The sequence below is a fragment of the Protomyctophum bolini genome (genome assembly GCF_963924005.1).
Source record: "Protomyctophum bolini genome assembly, chromosome: 16".
Lineage (NCBI taxonomy): Eukaryota > Metazoa > Chordata > Actinopteri > Myctophiformes > Myctophidae > Protomyctophum > Protomyctophum bolini.
In genome coordinates this window covers 15,174,491-15,196,715 of record NC_137877.1, presented here as the reverse complement: position 1 = coordinate 15,196,715, position 22,225 = coordinate 15,174,491, and the positions used below count along the sequence as shown (strand labels likewise).

Below are 22,225 nucleotides of genomic sequence, written 5' to 3'. Positions count from 1 at the left end.
CAGGTGTAAAGGAGCAACTTGGACACTCAGGCATGAAGGGAGCATGAGTTAAGTCCGTTGCTCTCCCCAGGTTGGCGGAGGGTGTGTAGAGCCCAGGATCACAGTAGATGATTGGCACAGGGGTGAAAAATGGGTTACAAAATCGTGGGATAAAAAAAAAAAAAAAAAAAAACAATGACCAGTCAGCCATACATTATCCCTTACATACGTAAAATCCTGCTATACTTACCATCATATATCGAATTTGTTTTTGTGTAAATTAACGCTATCCTTCGTCATACAAGAAGTGTCGCATGCACAAACGTAAAGAAAATCAGGGATAGAGCTTGTGGATATTTTCACTGTTCTAAAATGTTTAGCGGACCATGGATGCTTGCGTTGAAGTGGTTAATAATCAGTGGTGTAAAGTACATTTACTTAATACTGTACTTACGTACAATTTTGAGGTATTAAGTAATGGAGTATTTCCAATACTTTTACTTCTATTCCACTATATCTCACTTCCAAATATTGTAATTTTACTCCACTAGGTTTTTTTGAAAACTTTAGTTATTACCTAATTATATACCATATTTTATACAGTATGTGTGCCCTATGCTGTTCTACTACGTGAAAGTATTTATATACAGCAAGTCAAGTGATTTAAGAGTGTGTGCGTGTGCAGCTGTGCGTGCGTGCGTGTGCATGTGTTGACAGTGTAAATGCCAGATGGTGCCTCCTATCCAGTTGTAAATGCCAGCGTAGATCTGCTCTTCTCAACGCTGGATATAAATTCAGCTGTTAACTCAGACTTTCTATTCTGGTTCTGTCACTTCCTGCTTCCTTAGTTACAACATGACACCACATTTGTGTCATCCTGCCTTGCTATTGGTTGATTGTAATGTTGCTGATGTATAGGATCTGATGATCCTGCCTTGCTATTGGTTGATTGTAATGTTGCTGATGTATAGGATCTGATGATCCTGCCTTGCTATTGGTTGATTGTAATGTTGCTGATGTAGGATCTGATGATCCTGCCTAGCTGTTGGTTGATTGTAATGTCGCTGATGTAGGATCTGATGATCCTGCCTAGCTGTTGGTTGATTGTAATGTCGCTGATGTAGGATCTGATGAGTGATGTGATCTGTGATGATCCTTCCTTGCTATTGGCTGTTTGTAATGTCGCCGATGTAGGATTGGTTGGACTGTTGGAAGTTGACTTTCAGATCTGTTTGATGATACTCAATTCTTACGTCTGACAAAAGCTGAGACCAGCCACACACACACACACACACACACACACACACACACACACACACACACACACACACACACACACACACACACACTGTAGTACTGTAGTTATTTTTTCCGCCACTGCCTAAACAGCAAGGCTGTGAGATGTTGTTGTTTATTCAGACAGTAAGTAGATACAGGTAAAGTTATCTCAGTAGATAAGGTAATATGTAATGGTCCATGCCAACACTCTCTCTCTCTCTCTCTCTCTCTCTCTCTCTCTCTCTCTCTCTCTCTCTCTCTCTCTCTCTCTCTCTCTTTCTCTCACACACTATGCCAGTGTGAGAGAGATCTCACACTGGCATAGTGTGTGAGAGAGAGTGTAAATTGGGGATGTTATCAGACGAGTCGATAGCCGTCATCACCTCTAATCAAGACCATGCAATGGAGCCAGTATGGACATTTCCCATACCATCAGGTATTTATGGAGAAGAGCCTAGAGCGGGGGGGAGAGTGGCTATAGGTCTGTCACGATTAGAATTGTAAGTTGACGATTAATTGTCACACATATAATTGCGATTAATGATTTAATTGTGTCTTTGGCATTTAAATAGTTTTTAGTATTGAAACGGGAACATAATATGATTAAAGAATACATTTCAGTTTTTCCTGGTAATCAAACAATTGCACACAAATTTACTGAAATACTGACATATTCATAGATTTTATAGGCCTACAAAAAAAAGATGAAGAATAGTGGAAATAGCTGATCTACAGGCTTACAACGCGTCATGAAGTGACGTGTTGTAGATAGATGCTTGTAGATCATCTACTTCAGCATTTTCTTTAATCTATAGGAAAAAAAATCAACATGGAAACGATTACGACGATTATATGACCTGTGACGCGCTTACGTCTAACGTCACGCGTCCGTGTTGTTGTTGGTTCTCCGTGAATAATATTGTGTGTCCGAGTGAGACACACACACACACACACACACACACACACACACACACACACACACACACAAAGATGTGTTTTTGGCCACTGATTGGGTTTTTTCCATGCTCACCGCAATCGCTCCATCGCAGAGGTGAAGTCAGAGGATTTTGTGCTGTATCCGACGGACTGTATCCGACGGACTGTATCCTACGGACTGTATCCGACGGACTGTATCCTACGGACTGTGTCCGACGGACTGTATCCGACGGACTGTATCCTACGGACTGTGTCCGACGGACTGTATCCGACGGACTCGACACCGGGCACTGCACTCCCTGTGGGGTGTGGAACGTGTGTGTCGAACTTGAAGTCGGTTGGGCGAGCGGTTCTCGAGTTACGTGGATTACAGACGTACACGCACGTATACGTATCTACTGTACGTACAAAGACTTTGCGCATTTATAGATAATTGTAGATGTACGTACGGTATGTCAAATAATATTGCGATTATGTAGTAATGTTGACATGCAGGCCTAGGAGAGGCCTAGCATAGGGCCCTGTGGGGACCCCGGGCGATAGTCTAAAAGGTATTCTCTGCTCGCCATGCACATTATTGACTATTCCAATTTCATCCCCCCAGCAGACTATGCAGGCTTACAGTATAGACCGTTTAAAATACCAGCGCGAGTACACTGAGGACATACTGTATCACATGTATAGTCTGCTAGTACTCAGCATACCAGCGCATACCCAGCATACCCAGTAGCCTACAGTACGGACAGTAAGAAAAGTATATCACATATAGTCTGCTAGCAGTGGTGGAAAAATTACTCATTTATTTTACTTGTATTATCTAATAATAATAATAATCAACGCAACTACTGTATAGTAACTAAAGTTTTCAAATAACTGTAGTGGAGTAAAAGTACAATGTTTGCCTCCGAGATGTACAGTAGTGGAGTTGATTGTTGAAGTAATTTTATTTAAGTTAATGTACTTAGATACTTGCCACCACTGATTACATGTAGTCTGCTAGTACTCAGCAGCTCGTAAGTCTTTGTATAGTGCCACCTCTCTGATATCTGTGCGTGTGTGACCCCCAGAGTGCCATGACACAACATCATGTCTGCATGTGTGACCCCTGGAGTGCATGCAGGACGTAATTAGAATATTTAGGGGGAACATTTTTGGATTTGGGTTTCACACAGTGGGAGAAATGGGAGGCGATGGTGTGTGAGTGAGCGTGGGGGTTGGGGGGATGCAAGGCATTTTGTCTGTCGGGCGAAATATGCGTCCATATGTCCAAAAACGATAGTGGCGATAGTGTGAGCAGGGGCATTCTTCTCTGTCAGGTGCGAACGTCTTAATGTCCAAAGCAGTTGTCCTCACGGACACAACGCAAAATATATATGCACGCTTGTATTCTCATTCTATAATTAATATTTGTTCAATATTCGTGAGTTATCTGACTAAGTTTGTCTGTGGGTTTTAACCCATTCTGGGCGGGAACCCCATTTGGTGTTTCAAGCATTATGTTCTACTTTAGCTGTTGAAAAATAGCAGATCTACAAGCTCATAGCCGCGCTACGAGCTTGTAGGTCTGCTATTTTTGAAAAATTGTGAAAATGTGACACAAATCTATATATTCCTTTTTAACTCAAATCTTTGCTTCTGGGAGGTCCCTGGAGCAACATTTTCAGATGGGGGTCGGTGGCCAAATACAGATAATTCTGGGGGTCCTTGACATGAAAAACGACTGACATAGAAATATGTCAGGATTTAGAATTAGTTTGTGGAATCGTCCTCAGGTCGAAATGGGTTAAAAAAATATTTAGTTGATGGAAAGTATTAACAAGAGCATTGTGACTAAATAACAACTAACTATATAGGATACGATATGTCATTTTCCATCCTAATTGGTGTTAGGATACAATACCGTTTTGAACAAATCAAGCCTCAAATCATCCAATTGCCATCCAAGGCAAAGCGCCACCAGGATGCCACAACCTGACCTGCCCTGGTGGAGACCTGTGCCGATGGGCACTTTATCTAGTTTCCACTGCAGTCTTTTGTTGGGGAGAGAGAGAGAGAGAGAGAGAGAGAGAGAGCATGTCAAACACCTCAGTGAGCTGAGAGAGAGAGAGAGTTGGCATGGACCATTACATATTACCTTATCTACTGAGATAACTTTACCTGTATCTACTTACTGTCTGAATAAACAACAACATCGCACAGCCTTGCTGCAAGGCAGTGGCGGAAAAAAATAACTGTGTTCATTTTCTTTTAAATTTTTCAAGTACGGTACTTTAGTAAGTAAAGTACTTTAGTAAGTACTACGGTACTTTAGTAAGTACTACGGTACTTTAGTAAGTAGTAATACGGTACTTTAGTAAGTACTACGGTACTTTAATAAGTACTAGTATACTTTAGTAAGTCCAGGTTTTTCAATGCTTTATACTTCCAGTCCAGCACATCTCCGAGGCGAATGTTGTACTTTGTACAATTATTTTAATTGTTTTGTTACACGTTACTTTGTGATACAGATCGGGGGGAAAAAATTAAAAAATAGCTGATCTACAGTACAAGCTGAGCCTATTTCTGACATGACAGCGTATAATGATGACAAAAATGTTTACTTTTACTTTGGGACTGTAAGTATCTTTTGATAGCTATGCTTTTGTACTTTTAAGTGCTAAAGCCTGCCCGCTTGCTCAGGGGAGAAATGTAATTGTGAGGTCAAAAGTCGCGTCGAACCAGAAACATGATCTTAAATGTCTTGATAGAAGAGCAGGGAGACCAAATACGACTAAGAAACATAATAGAGCTCTAAGTAAAACATTTGAGTGCTTCTTTGCAACACAGTTTTTAGGTGTAATGTTTCTGCATTCTTTTTTTTTTCACCTCCTCTGCTGGGAAGGAGTTGTTGCTGGACTTGAAACCTGAACTTGCAACAACCAGGTGGGGGTGGGTGGGAGAGGTGACACATGTTTATGTTATATGTTTAACATTAAATATGTATGCATGGGACACATAACCAGAGAACAGATCCGCTGACAACATGCTTCGTGAAAGGAACATAATACCGTATTTAACATCCTATAGTTCCTGCTTTCAAGGTGGCCATAACAAGCTTTGGCTTCTTCAGCCTGTACCTTTTCGGTCAATTGCTATCTTGTTAACTTAACTATGCTAATTATGTTCAACTGCTGCTCTGCTAAATCATTCATGACGAGATTAATAAACTGACTGACTAACTACCTGGCCAACCAGCAAGAAGCCCTGAGGCGTCACAATGCGTGACATACTGACGGCCATATATGCCAGGTTTTCATAGTAATCTGCGACCTACAGTCGCAAATAAATAACTAACTAATTAACTAACTAACTAAGTAACTATAGGATTTGATGAGTTCAGATCAACATATTGAATGTCAGAACAGGTCAGCTTCATTTATGGAGATCTAAGGGTGGCAGCGGGGGGCATTGTCTTGAGTGTACAGGGTTTGCAGGTTTTCATAGTAAACTGTAACCTGCAACTGATGAAGGCTCTGTTCCATTTAGTGTAGCACAGTGGTTCACAAACTTCTTAATTTGAAGGACCCCCTGCACAACTCTTTAGAGTGTACAAACTCTCAGAGTTACAGACCCGCAAGGGGCCTTTTGGAGACCCTTCAATAGTACCTGGACCACTCTTTGAGACCCACTGGTGTAGCAGAGTGCATGTTGACTCCAGTGAGCCAACATGCAACAATATCAGCACCCTGATATGGTCTGTCTGACCAGAACGGAACAGGACCTCATGGTAAGGCCTGTGAAGGTAAGTAAGGAAGCCCAATTTATTTCCAACTTGGCTGCTGTGCATAGAGCCTACTGTATCCCAGAGCCTACTTATATACATAGAGCATACTGTATATACATCCCAGTTAATGTGAACTTGAGAACATGTGCACAATAGGCTAAAATACCCGGCCCATTAACTCCCACAATTGCCCATATAAATGGTTAATGCAAATGTGAGCAGCCCAGCGTGGTAATCTGTATAGTCTACAACTGAAACCAGCGCAATGTGGTAGTTATAGTTACGACCACAAGAGCGTTGGATTGCAACAGTTTATTAGACTAATGCATTTAATTGATTCTAACAAATTAATAATGTCTTTTGGGCATTTCATCATAATGCAGAAAGCAAAAAAAAAATCCTATTCTTTTGTTGGTATAGCCCATAGAGTATATTAAAAGGATAGAGACTGATCTGGCGCGAAGCTCCGCCCCCTCCGCTATTCATGTCAGTGGAAGTTGCTCAGTGGCGTTTTGAAGCAGCCCGAAGGACCGTCTATTTCCGCCTTTTTGGGCACATTTCCGCATTGGACCACCAGATTTTGGTGGTCCTGAAAATGACCAGCTGCACGGGGTTTCCTCGTCATGAATCCACGGGTCCGCCTGCAGTCCTTCCTCTTACCACTAGGGCCCAGCGCTTCAACATTGGAGTGCTATAGCTGGCCCCTTGGTATAGCCTATAGTCTTTTTTTATTGGCCTAAAATATTGTCTATAAACATACATTCATGAATCCACTTGCTGAGCGGCTGTCGGCATTCAGCACTTTTTTAAATAGGGGTTTATATTCATCCATAAGGCAAGGTTTTCTAATTTCATTATGCTTTATGTAGCATGTGACATGTCAAACTAGGGGGTTTTCATGATTCTGAATCCATTCCAAGCATTAGTTTTGCACATAAAAACACTAATTGGGCAAATGGCCATAGCCATAGCCTGAATAGATTCAGAATCATGAAAACTAGGGGGAGTTGGACATGTCACATAATGAAACATCCCAGACTCTTCTCCCTTCCCTAAAACACCCTGGACAATGCTCCACACGTCCCAGACTCTTCTCCCTCCTCTAAAACACCCTGGACAACGCTCCACACGTCCCAGACTCTTCTCCCTCATCTAAAACACCCTGGACAACGCTCCACACGTCCCAGACTCTTCTCCCTTCCCTAAAACACCCTGGACAATGCTCCACACGTCCCAGACTCTTCTCCCTCCTCTAAAACACCCTGGACAACACTCCACACGTCCCAGACACTTCTCCCCTCTCTAAAACACCCTGGACAACTCTCCTCTGTGATTGATGGGAGTGAATGATCTGGTCATTGTAGCCTGTCATATTGTAATCATGAGTAATCTGCGCCTTGCTGAGACGTTGGTGAGATGGAGGATTTGTTTTAGCAAGATTTATAGACTGTCAAATGTGTACGTTTTAATTATTTTCACCCATATCCTGCCTTGTTGTTGTACTCTAAATGCATTGTCGGCAAATATCTCTCTCACCAAGTGAGTGGCAAATCGAGTGGCAAATTGAGGGGGAAAAGTTTAACAACGTTTAACATTGTTTAATACAATCAGATAGGACTTTTCTGTTTGGATGTATGGGCTGTCAAGGCCAGAAAGTAGTTTTTTGCCACTCAGCAGGCATTCCCGCTTAACTTCCGGGTATGATGATGAAGTCTCATGCAGCTGTTCATCTAACAGCTGATGGCCCCGTGCGTGCGTGTTGCCCTAATCTTCACCACATATCCTTATAAGACCATTTTATTTACAACAGTGTCTCTGTTAGAGATGGACAACTATCAGAACTGTCTAAGTCTGAGATTGGTGCTCTGCATGGGTGCCTTTGCCCTGCTCGGGAGTCGGACCAAGCCCTGGCCAGGTGGGGCTACAGTATGATGCTGTATCATTGCTGTAAACACTGTTTTTCTGTCAATTATTCGGGGGCCCACATGCTAGGGATGGGTTTTACCTTTGCCGAGCTGCGTATTCGGTACGGTACGGTACGGTACGGTACAATACAATGAAATAATGTGAAACGGACCTGTAAAGAACGTACTTGATGTAGTCTTTTTTTCACTCAACCAAAATCACTTTCGCCAAAAAATGTATAATAATAAAAAATTAAGCATAATTTTGATTATCGCGATAAAGGGCCTTTCAAACGTGAAGCGATATAACGTGCCTATAGTTCATTTTCAATGAGTCCTGCGTTTTTGCGCGAAGCACTGGGGAGCTGTCGCGGCACGGTCCCGTGAATTTGTTGTACGCGTGCATGTTTTTTCGTGCACATGCCCGTGACTCACCAGACCTGGATGCTGTTTAGCTTTTTTTTTAACGCTTGCGTTGTTGCGCCCCTCTTGAGCAGACCCGGAGGAGACCTGTCGTTGATCCAGGCAACAACGCCTGCGTTCCTCGCTTCCCGTTTGAAAGGCCCTTAATACTGTAAATCACAATTATTTTGGTCGCAATAATCGTGATGACATTTCTGTCCCATCCCTAAACCACGTGCAATGCAATATCCCTCTGGGCCCATGCACACGTTTGAGCAAGAACAAAAAGCTTTTGGTTCTTGCTTAATGTAAGTCGCTCTGGATTAAGAGCGTCTGCTAAATGCCTATAAATCCTAAATTGTAACTTGAGGACCACTGCTTTAGGCAGCTATAAATTGTAACGAGTCAAAGCCAGTCAGCTTTCTGACGCGAGCAAGGATTAAACGTTACGGCGCAACAGAGCCGACATTCTCACACTCATCTCTCTGTTTATAGGGCCTGGTGCTCTCTATCATGGCAGAAGACGATACCTGTTAACTGCCTCTTCTGTTCGTAGAACTATAAATATAGTGTGTGTGTGTGTGTGTGTGTGTGTGTGTGTGTGTGTGTGTGTGTGTGTGTGTGTGTGTGTGTGTGTGTGTGTGTGTGTGTGTGTGTGTGTGTGTGTGTGTGTGTGTGTGTGTGTGTGTGTGTGTGTGTGTGTGTGTGTGTGGTGTGGTGTGGTGTGGTGTGTGTGTGTGTGTGTGTGGGGGGGTGTAGTGTGTCTAATCCACTGCTGTCTAGCTCTCACATGACGTCTCATATCATTCGGCGTGTCTTTGATGTGCATTTCCAACATTCGTCTTGCAGACACCGACGTAATCTGAACCAGATGTAATAACTCATCATTGTCGTGTTACTTTCTGTCGTTGTTATATACCACTCGGCACCAATTAACAACTGTACATTTTCACTACTGTACACTTGGATAAAATGAGGCCCTCGATGTGTGTGCGTGTGTGCGCGTCCTAGGGGATAAGTTTGGGAGTCACTGATGTATAGCCATATTTAATACTGACTGGGCTATAGGCCACCATTAGTCCAGGCAGGACTTCATTCTAATGCATGGCTTCACACTTACTGTACGTGTGAAAATGTTGTGTGCCCTTTAATAAAATAAAATAAAAATAGAGTAAATCCATGGAGATTTCATAGAGATTAAAACAAGTGTGCAGGCCTGAGCCGTGGCTCAGCGGTCCAGGCACCTTGGCAGGTAATCCAGTCTGCCAGGGTGCATGTCATGTCATCTCTCTCCCCATTTCCAGTCAGCCTACTGTATATCCCTCCATAAAGAAATATAAAGAAATCACGGCTGTGTGAAGTGAGTGGTGCAACTCCGTGTTGGGGTCTGGTGGGGGGGGGGGGGGGGGGGGGGGGGGGGCACCCACAGGAACGTACCCAGGGTGCCGGCCCGACTCTGGTGAGCCGCCCCACGTCCGAAACGGTTGAGAAATTACAGAGTTACCGTGTGGGGGTCCCTGTACTGTACTGTACTGTACTGTACTGTACTGTACTGTACTGTACTGTACTGTACTGTACTGTAATCACCATATATACAGTTAATATGTGCGTGTGTGTTTGTGTGTGTGTTAGGTTGCGCACAGGTGGTGAAAAACAACCATGCTGTTTTCGTGCTCAGACGCACCCAGCCAGCCAGCCAGCCAGGCAGCCACCCACCCACACACATAGCTCCATAATTCAAAAATTAAGGTGAAAGCCACAAAAAGAAACATCAAGTGTGCGGATGTTACTTCTTTCTCCTTGTGCCAGGGACCCCCAGAAGAAAAGATTCAAAACGATTCAACACTTTTCAAATAAAGGCTGTAATGTTCATCAATAGCAGATGTACACACAAGCTCACAGCTTGTAGATAAAGTGACAAAAGATAACATAAAGACAAAAGTGATGATACTTTTAACTAAGTACCAAGTACCAGCATATCGTCGATGTCGAGTGGAAACCTGCTATTCAGGAAATGGAAAACATATAAGCTAGAATACTAGATGTGGATCCAACATGTATGTTATGTTTTTTAGTCACACCAACATCTTATCATGCAATGACAATCGATCTTCAAGTCGAATTGTCATTAACGTGACAGCCCTAAATCCAGACTATAAAAGATACAGTACCTCCGTGTTACGATACCTATCGTGTTACTAATGTTAGCCTTTTAATAGCTAAACAGCTGATCCATGCCACAATTAGTTTTGACCAACTACCCTACACCTCATTCATTTTGCATGCGTTGTGATTTTATCAGCGAGCCTGGATGGATCTTGTAACCACTGCAGACAAGCTACCGCTCACAGCAGCGTGGTAAAGACACCTGTGGGAGAGAAGCGGCGAGGTCGCGTGCATGTATCTGCCTCGTTGATGGCAGACTGCTAGGCGAGCGCTGGCGCTTTGGCATGAGAGGTCAGATCAACATGGAATGAATTCTGTACTGGCCATATAACAAGCATGTCTTGAGGGTACAGGGTTTGATGAGGTCAGATCAACATATGGAATATCAGAACAGGTGTGCTACATGTAGACAGAGATCTAAAGGTGGTAGCGGGGAAATTCTCTTGACTATACAGGGTTTGAGGGCTAAGGTGCACTGCACTGGTCTCTGTCATTTATCATTTTAGATTTCAGCGTTGTCTATTCAAAAATAACATATATGCAAGCATCACTTCATGCCTCATTGCGAGCTTGTACGTCTGCTATTTTTAAACATTTTTGAAAAAAGAAAATAATCATTTTGACATTTTGGCACAAAGTGACGTGTAGTTTTTAAATACATTCAACAAATGTGAGATGCTTCTTCCATCAGCGGTTTTAAGGCCCCATGCAGCCAGGGGTGTGTGACTTTGACAGAGCTGTGACAGAGATGACATTCTCCATCACAGTGTGGAGCCCATGATGATGACAGGACGGAGATTAATGAAGCAGCGTCCCACAATGACATGCATGCATCTGTGAACACCCCGGGTGTGAAAATAATCATGGACCTCTCCCATCTCAGCCAGCGTACCCTTTGTCTCACTTATCCTTCAAGGAAAAAAAAGGTTAAAAAAAAGGAATCTGTGATATACACACTATCTCATTTTCACGGGGAAATCCTATAGTATTTGATACCCAGTCCTGATGGTGGCGGTAACTTCACCATTATGCCGATTTTGACCGAATAGAGCGAATCTGGCGATGTCATTTCCGGTTAAACGGAACATCAACATCCGCTATCTTTCTGCACTGTGTTACACAGTGGTCTGTCCCCGATGCTATGCGATCATAATTAATTTTCATATCTAAGTCAAATTAAGCTCTAATAAAGCCCTGAATATCGCATTTTGTGTGCGTGCGCGGCCGTGCACGAGAGGATTTCGGACGGTTTTAGGTAGAGGATATCGGCCGTTAGCCAAACATGCTAAAAGTTGCTACATTTTTTAAAACAAAGCCCCCGATTATAGGGAATAAAACAATTATGTCAATACCGTCAACAGTAGTGGGGGATTAATTAATTCACTACGTCAATACCGTCAAGGACAATAAGAGGGTTCTAATTGTTAACTGGTCTTCTTAATGGCGATTAATCGAGTTTCGATTAATTGTCAAACATCCCTAAGCATGGCCATCATCATCTCCATCATCATCATCACACATCCAAACCTGCCTGGCAAGTGACGTATACACACACACGCACGCAGTCACGCATGCAGTCACACACGCAGTCACACACGCAGTCACGCATGCAGTCACACACGCAGTCACACACGCAGTCGCACGTGCGTGCATGCGTGCATGGCCTAGGGCACTAAAAGGTCAGAAACAGCCCTGCTGGTCCCTGGCTACTGACCATATGGTCTCATTAACTTAATGACTATATTAGCATATCTCTCTCTCTTTCTCTCGCTCTCTCTCTGTGGGTATTTCTGTGTTATTTCTCTCTCTCATTCTCTCTATAGCTCTGTCTCTCTCCCTCCCCCTCATCCCTAACAAAAGACTGCAGTGGAAATAATCAAGTACATTTACTTAATGTTGAGGTGCTTTTACTTTAGCATTTACAAGTTGTTATACTTTTACTTCTACAAGCATTTCCAAGGAGTGAGTCTGCAGTTCTGATTGCAATGAGGAGTTCATTCCACCGTAGAATAAGAGCGGCTGTAGCCTCGTGCAGAGCCACAGCGTAACAGAGACGACCAGCTTACTTATTCATGTATCCTGAAGACGGGATCCTTCAGGACACGTTCACACGCACGCACACACACGCACGCACACGCACACATTCACAGCTCTCCTGGGATACAAAGTGGCACAGTATTCACAGTATTCAACAGCTGCTGTTCCTCCTGTTTGTTTCGGTTGCCCGTCCATGTGCACACACACACACGCGCGTGCGTACGCACACAGTCTGGTATGCTGCTTTTTAAATATGCATTCGTTGTCCGCTTCCGTCCGGGGATTGTGTTCGGCAGAGTGAAATAATGAATATTTCAAAGTGAAACCGGTGAAGTCGTGTCGTGTTGTTCACCGCGTGGTGATGTGTTGTCAGATGTCTGACTGTGGACACAACACTAAACGTTCCTATAAGATAACACATTCACCTAGGCCAGAGCCTACAGTACATGTGGCATGTCAGGCCAGAGCCTACAGTACATGTGGCATGCGCCTGGACCGCTAGGCCAGCGGGCGCCCCCCACCTCCCATACACTTACACCCCTGTCGGCCCGGATGGAAACCTCACTGTGTTCAAAGCTGTTACTTTTCAGGGTTTAACCCATGTGGGACTGAGAACAGATTCTACAAATGTCTTCTAAATCATGACAGTTTGTCAGTGGTTCTCAAACTATTTCATGTCAAGGACACCAAAAATATATGTAATTGGCCGCCGACCCCCGTCTGAAAATCTGTTGTTCCAGGGATCTGCTACTTTTGATGCTTTTAGGGTGTTCATCTACGAGAAAAAAAACACAACATTTTTTAATGTGGAGATAAGACGTTTCTGACCGATTGCGACAAAGAGTGTATTGTGTTGATTTCCAGCGTGTTTATCTGCATAATTTTGCACTTTGATCAGACGTGGTCGCTCCAGACGCATGTCTGGAGGGTGTGAACGTCGAGCCTGTCAGAACATGGAGTCTCATAACCTCATGTCTGTCCGTCCCCGCCCGTCGGTCATGTGTTCTCTATCAACAGCAAACTTAGTATATCTAACTCAATTAGGATGTACTACACACACACACACACACACACACACACACACACACACACACACACTTCCAAGACCAGTCCCTCATTTCCAAGACTTTTCAGGCGTCCCACAAACTGAGACCCTGTCACACATTGTGACTGGCAGGCAACTATTAGGGCATATTTATACTTCCTACACGGTGTTGTATTTTGTGTTGTTGTTGTTTTTTCGTTTTATGTGAAAAAAGAAATGCACACATGTCAAATGTCAAAGCAAATTCCTATGTGTTTTACACAATGGCAAATAAAGGTATCTGAATCTGAATCTGAATCCATGCCCTAATAGTTAGTCCCCTAATATTTGAATTTCTTTGTAAAGCACTCTCATTGTCTCTTCCCATGACCAAAACTTTTATTTAAAAACTAAACGTGAGACGCCAGAGCCGTTTAATAACTAACAAAATGAGGCAATATTATAAGCCTATATGGTCGAATATGATATCAAGGCATTTAATAGCAACTTAAGTAATTAAGATGCTAACCCAGTCCCGTGACTGCAGTCCCATCCCCTCCATCCCGCTTGTCCCACACAAGCGATTCTTCTGTCCCTCAACTGAACAGTTTGGATCTGGTCGCCCTATGTTGTGTCTATATAAGCTATGTACACACTCTGTGTGTCTGCAGGCTGCATGCGTGCAGCCGTGCACGCCACGCATGTGTGTGTGACTGAGCATGTGCATGAGAATATGTGTAAATAAAAACACACTCCCATTTGTGTTTGTCTCCAGGAAGTGGTTGTCTCCAGGTGGGCGGGGCGTTGCCAGGGCTGGTTGCCGGGGGCGGAGCCTCCGTGATGATGCAGAGCAGCTTCTTGTCGTTTCCTGTGGACAACAGCTCACCTGTCAGCCTGTTCAACTACAACACAGTGAGAATCTATCACACGTTATTATGACACAATGGTAACTCTGTACAGTTACTTAAAGGGACATTACACCACTGGAAGAAACTGCAGTCACTCAATGTTAATAGTATTTGTAGTAGATAACAGTAGCATAACTTGAATTTTGCACCCTATGGCCAGAACAATAATGAAGTGTTTGACTAGGGTTTGCTGGATCGCTGAATTCCTATTAATGACCATAATGCTTTGGTGCACTGCTCCTCCTTGTGGAGAGTGGGGGTGGGGGGGCTGTCTTTACTGAGGCCCAATCCCAATTGCCTCCCTCAAGCCCTGAGCCCTGGACCCTCATTGACTTTAATGACGTCAGCTGTAAGTGCTTGAGGGTGAGAGACTGCAAGGGCTCCACATTGTTGTGAAAGAAATGGGACAGCACTTTGAAGATGAGTCCGCCATGCACGAGTCCATGACACTTTGCATCACTTTATAAAACCTGTCCTTATTCACAGCCAGTGCCTACACCTACATGCTTGGCCTATTTATACATGTCTATCATGTCTATTTTAGTATTTAAGCTTATTGTTTTATTATTAGTTTCATAAATACACTTTCCTGTGTGATATGGGTTGTAATATTCATATATAATAATATTCATTATACATTTCATTTCCATATTCTTTTACTTTGCTCATTAGTCATTTCTCATCATGTTTCCCTTATTATTATTATTGTTATTAAATATATAGCCTATATCCTTCCATTCCGTCTCCTTTTGAGAACAGTGAGAAAGCACTATTGTGTTTGTTGACATTCTAATCGCGATTCATAACTAATTTGCATATTTAAATGATTGACGTTTGGAGGATCCCCCTCATTCCCCTGGTAACGCTATGAACTGTGGGTAATTTCTTTGCTAAAGTCAGCCCAAAGTCAGCATCGACGCTGACTTTGGCAAAGGGCACATAAAGGGGCGGGGCTGAGCACTCACTGACTTACCGATTTCAAATGGGACATCCCTCAAGCCCTCGCAGACTTCACATGAACGCGCAGCTAAGTCAGTGAGGGCTCATTGAGTCAGCAAGGGAGTGGATTGGGATTGGGCCTGAGACAACATGTAGTCCAGGAAGGAAGTGAGACCATGTGTCTATGACATCACTGGCACTTTGAAATACTAAAATATCTAAATACACAAATTAATTAAACACCCACAAAAACCCCAGCAAAGTGTTTCTTGTGTGCTAAACATCATTAAAATGAGATCTGGTTGTAAGAGGGGTGAAGTGGCCCTTTATTTAACACTTGCATGGCGGCTAGAAAACCAGGTACCAACACAAGCACATTTCAGATCAAGTTGACCGTGTTTTTCCTGCGATCCCATTGGCCACTCTCTCCCCCAGCGCTGCGATCCCAATGGCCACTCTCTCACCCAGCTCTGCGATCCCATTGGCCACTCTCTCACCCAGCTCTGCGATCCCATTGGCCACTCTCCCCCAGCTCTGCAATTTTTATATAACACTTATGCCATATCAAGGCAAAATGTGACTGTCATTGTGTTTTTCTATCTATGAACACACACACACACACACACACACACACACACACACACACACACACACACACACATAATAGATAATTATAACATGATAATAATAACAGATCCTGTCTCTCTCCAGATGGACCCCGTCCAGAAAGCCGTCATCAACCACACCTTTGGTGTTACCATGGCGACCAGAAAGAAACAGCTCATCTCATGTAACGTCTGTCAACTTCGCTTCAACTCTGATGTGAGAACATAGTCCTCCTCTCCTCTCCTCTCCTCTCCTCTCCTCTCCTCTCCTCTCCTCTCCTCTCCTCTCCTCTCCTCTCCTCTCCTCTCCTCTCCTCTCCTCTCCTCTCCTCTCCTCTCCTCTCCTCTCCTCTCGAACAGAAAGCTGGATGTACAGTATGTGTACAGTAGTGAAACAAAACAAAGCATCCATCAACTATATGCTGCACTTAAATGCATCTGTGTCACCTTATAGCTTTTAACAACTTTAACAACCATTATTTTAAACTTAAGCTGTTGAAAAATAGCAGCTATACAAGCTTGTAGATCTGCTATCTGCTATGAAGAATGAAGGCACATTGAATATAATATTATTCTTACTCAGTGAACTGTTTTTAACTCATACCCTTGCTTCTGGAGGTTGGTCCATGGAACAACATGTTTTCAGATGGGGGTCGGCGACCGAACCACTGATATAGAAACATAGGTTTACTGTCATGATTTAGAAGACGTTTTATAGAATGTGGTCTTAATGGGTCACATCTGTTCTCTACAGTGCATGATACTCACTCCTGCTCTCTCTCTCTGCGTGCGTGCGTGCATGTGTGTGTGTGTGTGTGTGCGTGCATGTGTGTGTGTGCATGTGTACGTGCGTGCATGCGTGCGTGCGTGCGTGTTCCAGTCCCAGGCTGAAGCTCACTATAAGGGCAGCCGCCACGCCAAGAAGGTGAAAGGTCAGGAGAACAAGACGAAGGTCACGCGGGGGTCGTCGCTCGGCGGAGGAGAGACCAACGGCAGCGGCTCCAGCCCCGTCGGCCCCGCCCCTGTCGCCGTCTCCACCAATCAGTGCACAGGTTGGTGAAATGCCCGCGGCGTGCTGCTAACGGCTTTCTTTGCTTGTGTCCCTGCATGCTTACGGTCGGACTACACTCAAAGTGTGGCCTTGCAAATTCCCTCGAGAATGAGCGCCGGGATTTCTTTCAAAATAGGAGCTCGGGGGGGCCGTGCAGATATGGCAGCTTTTACTGTTTTGTACGGAACCGGGAGGCATAATGTTGCCTGCTTACCTCGCAATGATTATGATAAAGTCTCTCTAGAAGCTAAATATTCTAAACCAGAGGCATGTTGAAGTCAGAAATGAAGACGGAAGTATGTCCATCTGTACAAAACCATGGAGAGCTCCCTAGATTAGGAGATACGAGTCATTCTTTCTGAGCCGTAAACAAGGAAGTGAACGGCAGCGCGCATTACGTTTTGTTTGATATCAATGAAAAAGCGCTATGACGTGTGTACACGTCCACTGGATCGGTTGTATTTCGCATGACGTTTCTACACGTCCTACAGTTTGAACCAGTTAAAGGTGTAACCCCATTTTGAACAAGATACATAGAAACATACAGATACAGATAATATAGTACAGTGGTTCCCAAACCTTTTCATGTCAAGGACCCCCAAATGGACACTCATTAGCCCGCGAACCCCGCATTTGAAAATATATGCCAAGGACCCCCCATAAACACGACTCTAGCAGTGATTCTCAACCATTTTCATTTCAAGGACCCCCTGGTTTGACATGAATTAGGCTAAGGTCCCCCATTTCTATCTCTGGATGTATATTGTAAAAATCAATGTTAATTTAACTCCTAGAGTGTACAAATGGAACCAAATGGACCCGTTAGGGTCCATTTGCTTTCATTTGTTGGGGACCCCCTGGGGACCCCCTGGAACTCCCTCAAGGACCCACTGATATAGAGACATACAGTATACACAGATACTGTACACCCTCTTCCACCCACCCCACCAGCCACCAGCTGTTGTAGATACACCCTCTTCCACCCACACCACCAGCCACCAGCTGTTAAACAACAGAGGAAAGAAGGGCACAGTGCAAAAGCATCGGTGGTACTTAATTAGTCACATTAGAAATGAATGATAGGGAAGTCTACTCACCAACATTGTTCGGATGTGTACTAGCCTCTTTGTAGGTCTAGCCTATATATTTATTTTTTTGTTAATGTTGTACATTGTGTGTAGTGTACGTATTCCAGGAATACTTAGTTTGTGTAGGATTTATTGGCCTCTTTTTCCGTCATTTAAAGTGTGTCACTTTGGAGCTCTTTTTGTCATGTTTTTTGCGGTGCATCATGGATGTACTATTGTTGTCTGTTTAGTAATGTATGTTTTAACAAATTCTTTATCTCAGTGTGTTTTTACTGGTTGAATACAGATTAAATAAAAACAGCACTTTGTACAACAGTGATTCTGTTCCATTTCAAGGACGTGATGTGCATTAGAGACCCATTTGATACCATGTTCTATCTCTGTGATCCAGAGTTATTATTATTGTTCTTTTGTCCTATATTCACCCAGAGAAAGTTGCTGAGCACAGATGCTTATTTTCAGCACCGGCCCTGCACGCACACACGCACTAAAACGTAGACTGCAGTACAACTGCAGTTGGCCATTGGAGCAGGGGGGGGGGGGGGGGTGGTTCAGTGCCTTGCTCGAGGGCACTTCAGCGGTGGAGGCAAAGAATTTACAATACTTGCGAGGCGTTGTGAGCTATTTTCACAATATCTATCTGTGGGACTGAGTCAAACGTATAAATGTAATGCCTCAACTGAACTCCTACATTCCAAGTGCTTTAAGACATCGCTGAACGTTTGTGACTTGGTTTTATTTGATATATTTGGGTCTTAAGACGTCAGAACAGACAGGAAGAGAATTACATGGAGGATTTCACATGGCTCAATTATTCTAGCCTGGCATATGGCCAGACTAATATCACTGACAGAGATATTAGTCTGGAACTTCAGTCTCATTTGAATAGTGTGCTCACTCACAACTCTGGAGTGAGCGAAATGTCAGACTCAATCTCTGCTGCAGGGATTTGTTTTTCTCCCTGTGGTAGATGTGTCTGTTTTCCAGGCTACAATGATTCCCTCATGTACATAGAGGTGGTCAACATAATGCCACATCCTCTGGTGTTAGTGTTGGAAACGTTTTCCAAAGTCACTCCAAAGTCCACACTGGTTTTTATTCATCAACTGAACACCTTCAGAACAACCGTATGCCACTTCTGCTGTGGTCATTGACTGCCTCCTACAGGACAATCTTCCACACTGCAGGGATATACATTCATGTACTGTAGTTACCGTTATCTATCTATCTATCTATTAAACCTTATCTGTACCTTTAATATTTGTGTGCTTGTAGGCCTACGCATATTTTAGACATATTTTTAGGCAGAGTAATTATGAGACAATATCATTTCTGTAATACTGAGACTTAAATTAAATGCGAACAAGAAGACACTGGAGCAGCTCAGACGATGTAGGCCCTTGGTTTATTATAACAGGGTGAAAATAAAAAGTGACAGCGTTTTGATGTGTAAGTTACATATCGAAACGTTGTCAAAATGAGTCACATTATATACATATTTTAGACATATAAACACATAAACCGTTTTCGGATTTCTTGGTTATTTTCCATTCTCTCTCTGTGTCTGTGTCTCTCTACCCAGATCTGTCGTGCTGCGTGTCGTCGCCCAGCAGAGCGGAGACTGATCCTTCACCTTCTAGCCCTCCTTCTACTTCCCCTGCTCCTGCTCCCCCCGCTCCCCCTCCCCTCCCTGGCCTCCACTCCTCCTCCTCTAAAGCGGCTCCTCCTCCTCCTCCTCCTCCTCCTCCACCTCCCACCTCCTCCTCTTCCTCCTCCTGCTCCTCCTCATCGGCGTCTCTCCACGCTGTCGCTCCCACGGACAGCGAGGAGGAGAAAGCCAAGAAGCTGCTGTACTGTTCTCTGTGCAAGGTGGCCGTCAACTCTCTGTCACAGCTAGACGCACACAACACAGGTAACTAAAACAACTCTCTGTCACAGCTATATATGCACACAACACAGATAACTAAAACAACTCTCTGTCACAGCTAGACGCACACAACACAGGTAACTAAAACAACTCTCTGTCACAGCTAGACGCACACAACACAGGTAACTAAAACAACTCTCTGTCACAGCTAGACGCACACAACACAGGTAACTAAAACAACTCTCTGTCACAGCTATATATGCACACAACACAGGTAACTAAAACAACTCTCTGTCACAGCTATATATGCACACAACACAGGTAACTAAAACAACTCTCTGTCACAGCTAGACGCACACAACACAGGTAACTAAAACAACTCTCTGTCACAGCTAGACGCACACAACACAGGTAACTAAAACAACTCTCTGTCACAGCTAGACGCACACAACACAGGTAACTAAAACAACTCTCTGTCACAGCTATATATGCACACAACACAGGTAACTAAAACAACTCTCTGTCACAGCTATATATGCACACAACACAGGTAACTAAAACAACTCTCTGTCACAGCTATATATGCACACAACACAGGTAACTAAAACAACTCTCTGTCACAGCTATATATGCACACAACACAGGTAACTAAAACAACTCTCTGTCACAGCTATAGATGCACACAACACAGGTAACTAAAACAACTCTCTGTCACAGCTATAGATGCACACAACACAGGTAACTAAAACAACTCTCTGTCACAGCTATAGATGCACACAACACAGGTAACTAAAACAACTCTGTCGCAGCTATAGACGCACACAGCATCAGCCTGCTGAATAGCTCCCTTGTATGCAATGGAACATTCTATAAAATGTGGTAGACAGTATATGTTGATGCCATTTCTTTAGTTTTTTTAATGCATTACTTTTACAGAGTAATATTCTATCGCTACGTGTACTTTTAAGTTTAAAATAAGCTTAGTTCTTCTTCCACCACTAACACGTGCACTGTCTCACGTGCACTGTCTGTGATATGTTAGAATGGGTGTGTATGTGGAGGTATTCACGTGCCCGCACTGCCCGGTGACATGTTAGAATGGGTTTGTATGTGGAGGTATTCGTGTGCCCGGTGACATGTTAGAATGGGTTTGTATGTGGAGGTATTCGTGTGCACGGTGACATGTTAGAATGGGTGTGTATGTGGAGGTATTCACGTGCCCGGTGACATGTTAGAATGGGTGTGTATGTGGAGGTATTCGTGTGCACAGTGACATGTTAGAATGGGTGTGTATGTGGAGGTATTCACGTGCCCGGTGACATGTTAGAATGGGTGTGTGTGTGGAGGTATTCACGTGCCCGGTGACATGTTAGAATGGGTGTGTGTGTGTGGTGTGTAATTCCACCCCTCACTGTGTCCTCTGCAGTGTTTTACTGCTCTCTGTATGTTGTCCAGGGTCAAAGGTCATGACTAGGGTTCATCCATCTCCTGCGCTGGAGAGAAACAAAGTACATTTACTCAAGTACTGTACTTTACCTAGTGTGTCCATTTGTCCATATTTTAAACTTCTACTCCACTGCATCTCAGAGGCAAATATTGTACTTTTTACTTGAGAAATTTATTCAAAAACATTTTATCCCACGATTTTGCAACCCATTTTTTTCACTGTCAATTATCTAATGTAATCCTGGGCTCTACACTTCCTCTGCTCTGCCAGCCTGGGGAGGGCAGCGGACTGACCGTCATCATGCTTCCTTCTATGCATGAGGAGTCCAAGCTGCTTCTTTTCACCTGACAGGTGGAGAGTTTCCCCGGCCGGACGTAGACGTAGGAAGGAACACGTTATCCCGACCACTTCCTTTCCCCTCCATCAGGGGGAGGTAGTTTAGAGACCAGGATTACTGCATGTTTCTTTTTTGTGAGGGTACCTACCCTATAGGAAAACTTTTGTTCCAAGTTACTTTGTATAATACAAATAATAGCACACACTATTCACTCTTGTACAATGCCATTTTCCCCAACGTTTTTCAAATAGCCGTTGGATAAGATTTTGCCCACAATTCCATGCTGTATTGATGAGGAGAGATAAGAGGCAAACGTTGATCAAAATCAAATTTCTTCTACATTTTCTAATTGTGTAGACTTCTTGTAAATTAACTGATGCAGATGTTTAACAATAATTTAACGCGTGAGGGCATCAAATGAAACCAAATGTCCATTTGGTTACCAACTCTCCCATCATTTAGCTGCAGGGGACCACCTGGAACCCCCTCAAGTT

General features: G+C 43.6%; 1 protein-coding gene across 2 annotated transcripts in view; it reads left to right on the top strand.

The window, feature by feature from the left end:
* znf385b (zinc finger protein 385B) overlaps nt 1-22,225 on the top strand; it is an 85,868-nt gene that overhangs the window by 54,496 nt on the left and 9,147 nt on the right. For both annotated transcript variants that reach the window (XM_080785776.1, XM_080785775.1), the window contains 4 exons: nt 14,265-14,401; nt 16,048-16,158; nt 16,822-16,993; nt 19,663-19,992. In XM_080785776.1, the coding sequence (XP_080641902.1) occupies nt 14,265-14,401; nt 16,048-16,158; nt 16,822-16,993; nt 19,663-19,992 (750 nt within the window). The remainder of the gene's footprint in view (nt 1-14,264; nt 14,402-16,047; nt 16,159-16,821; nt 16,994-19,662; nt 19,993-22,225) is intronic.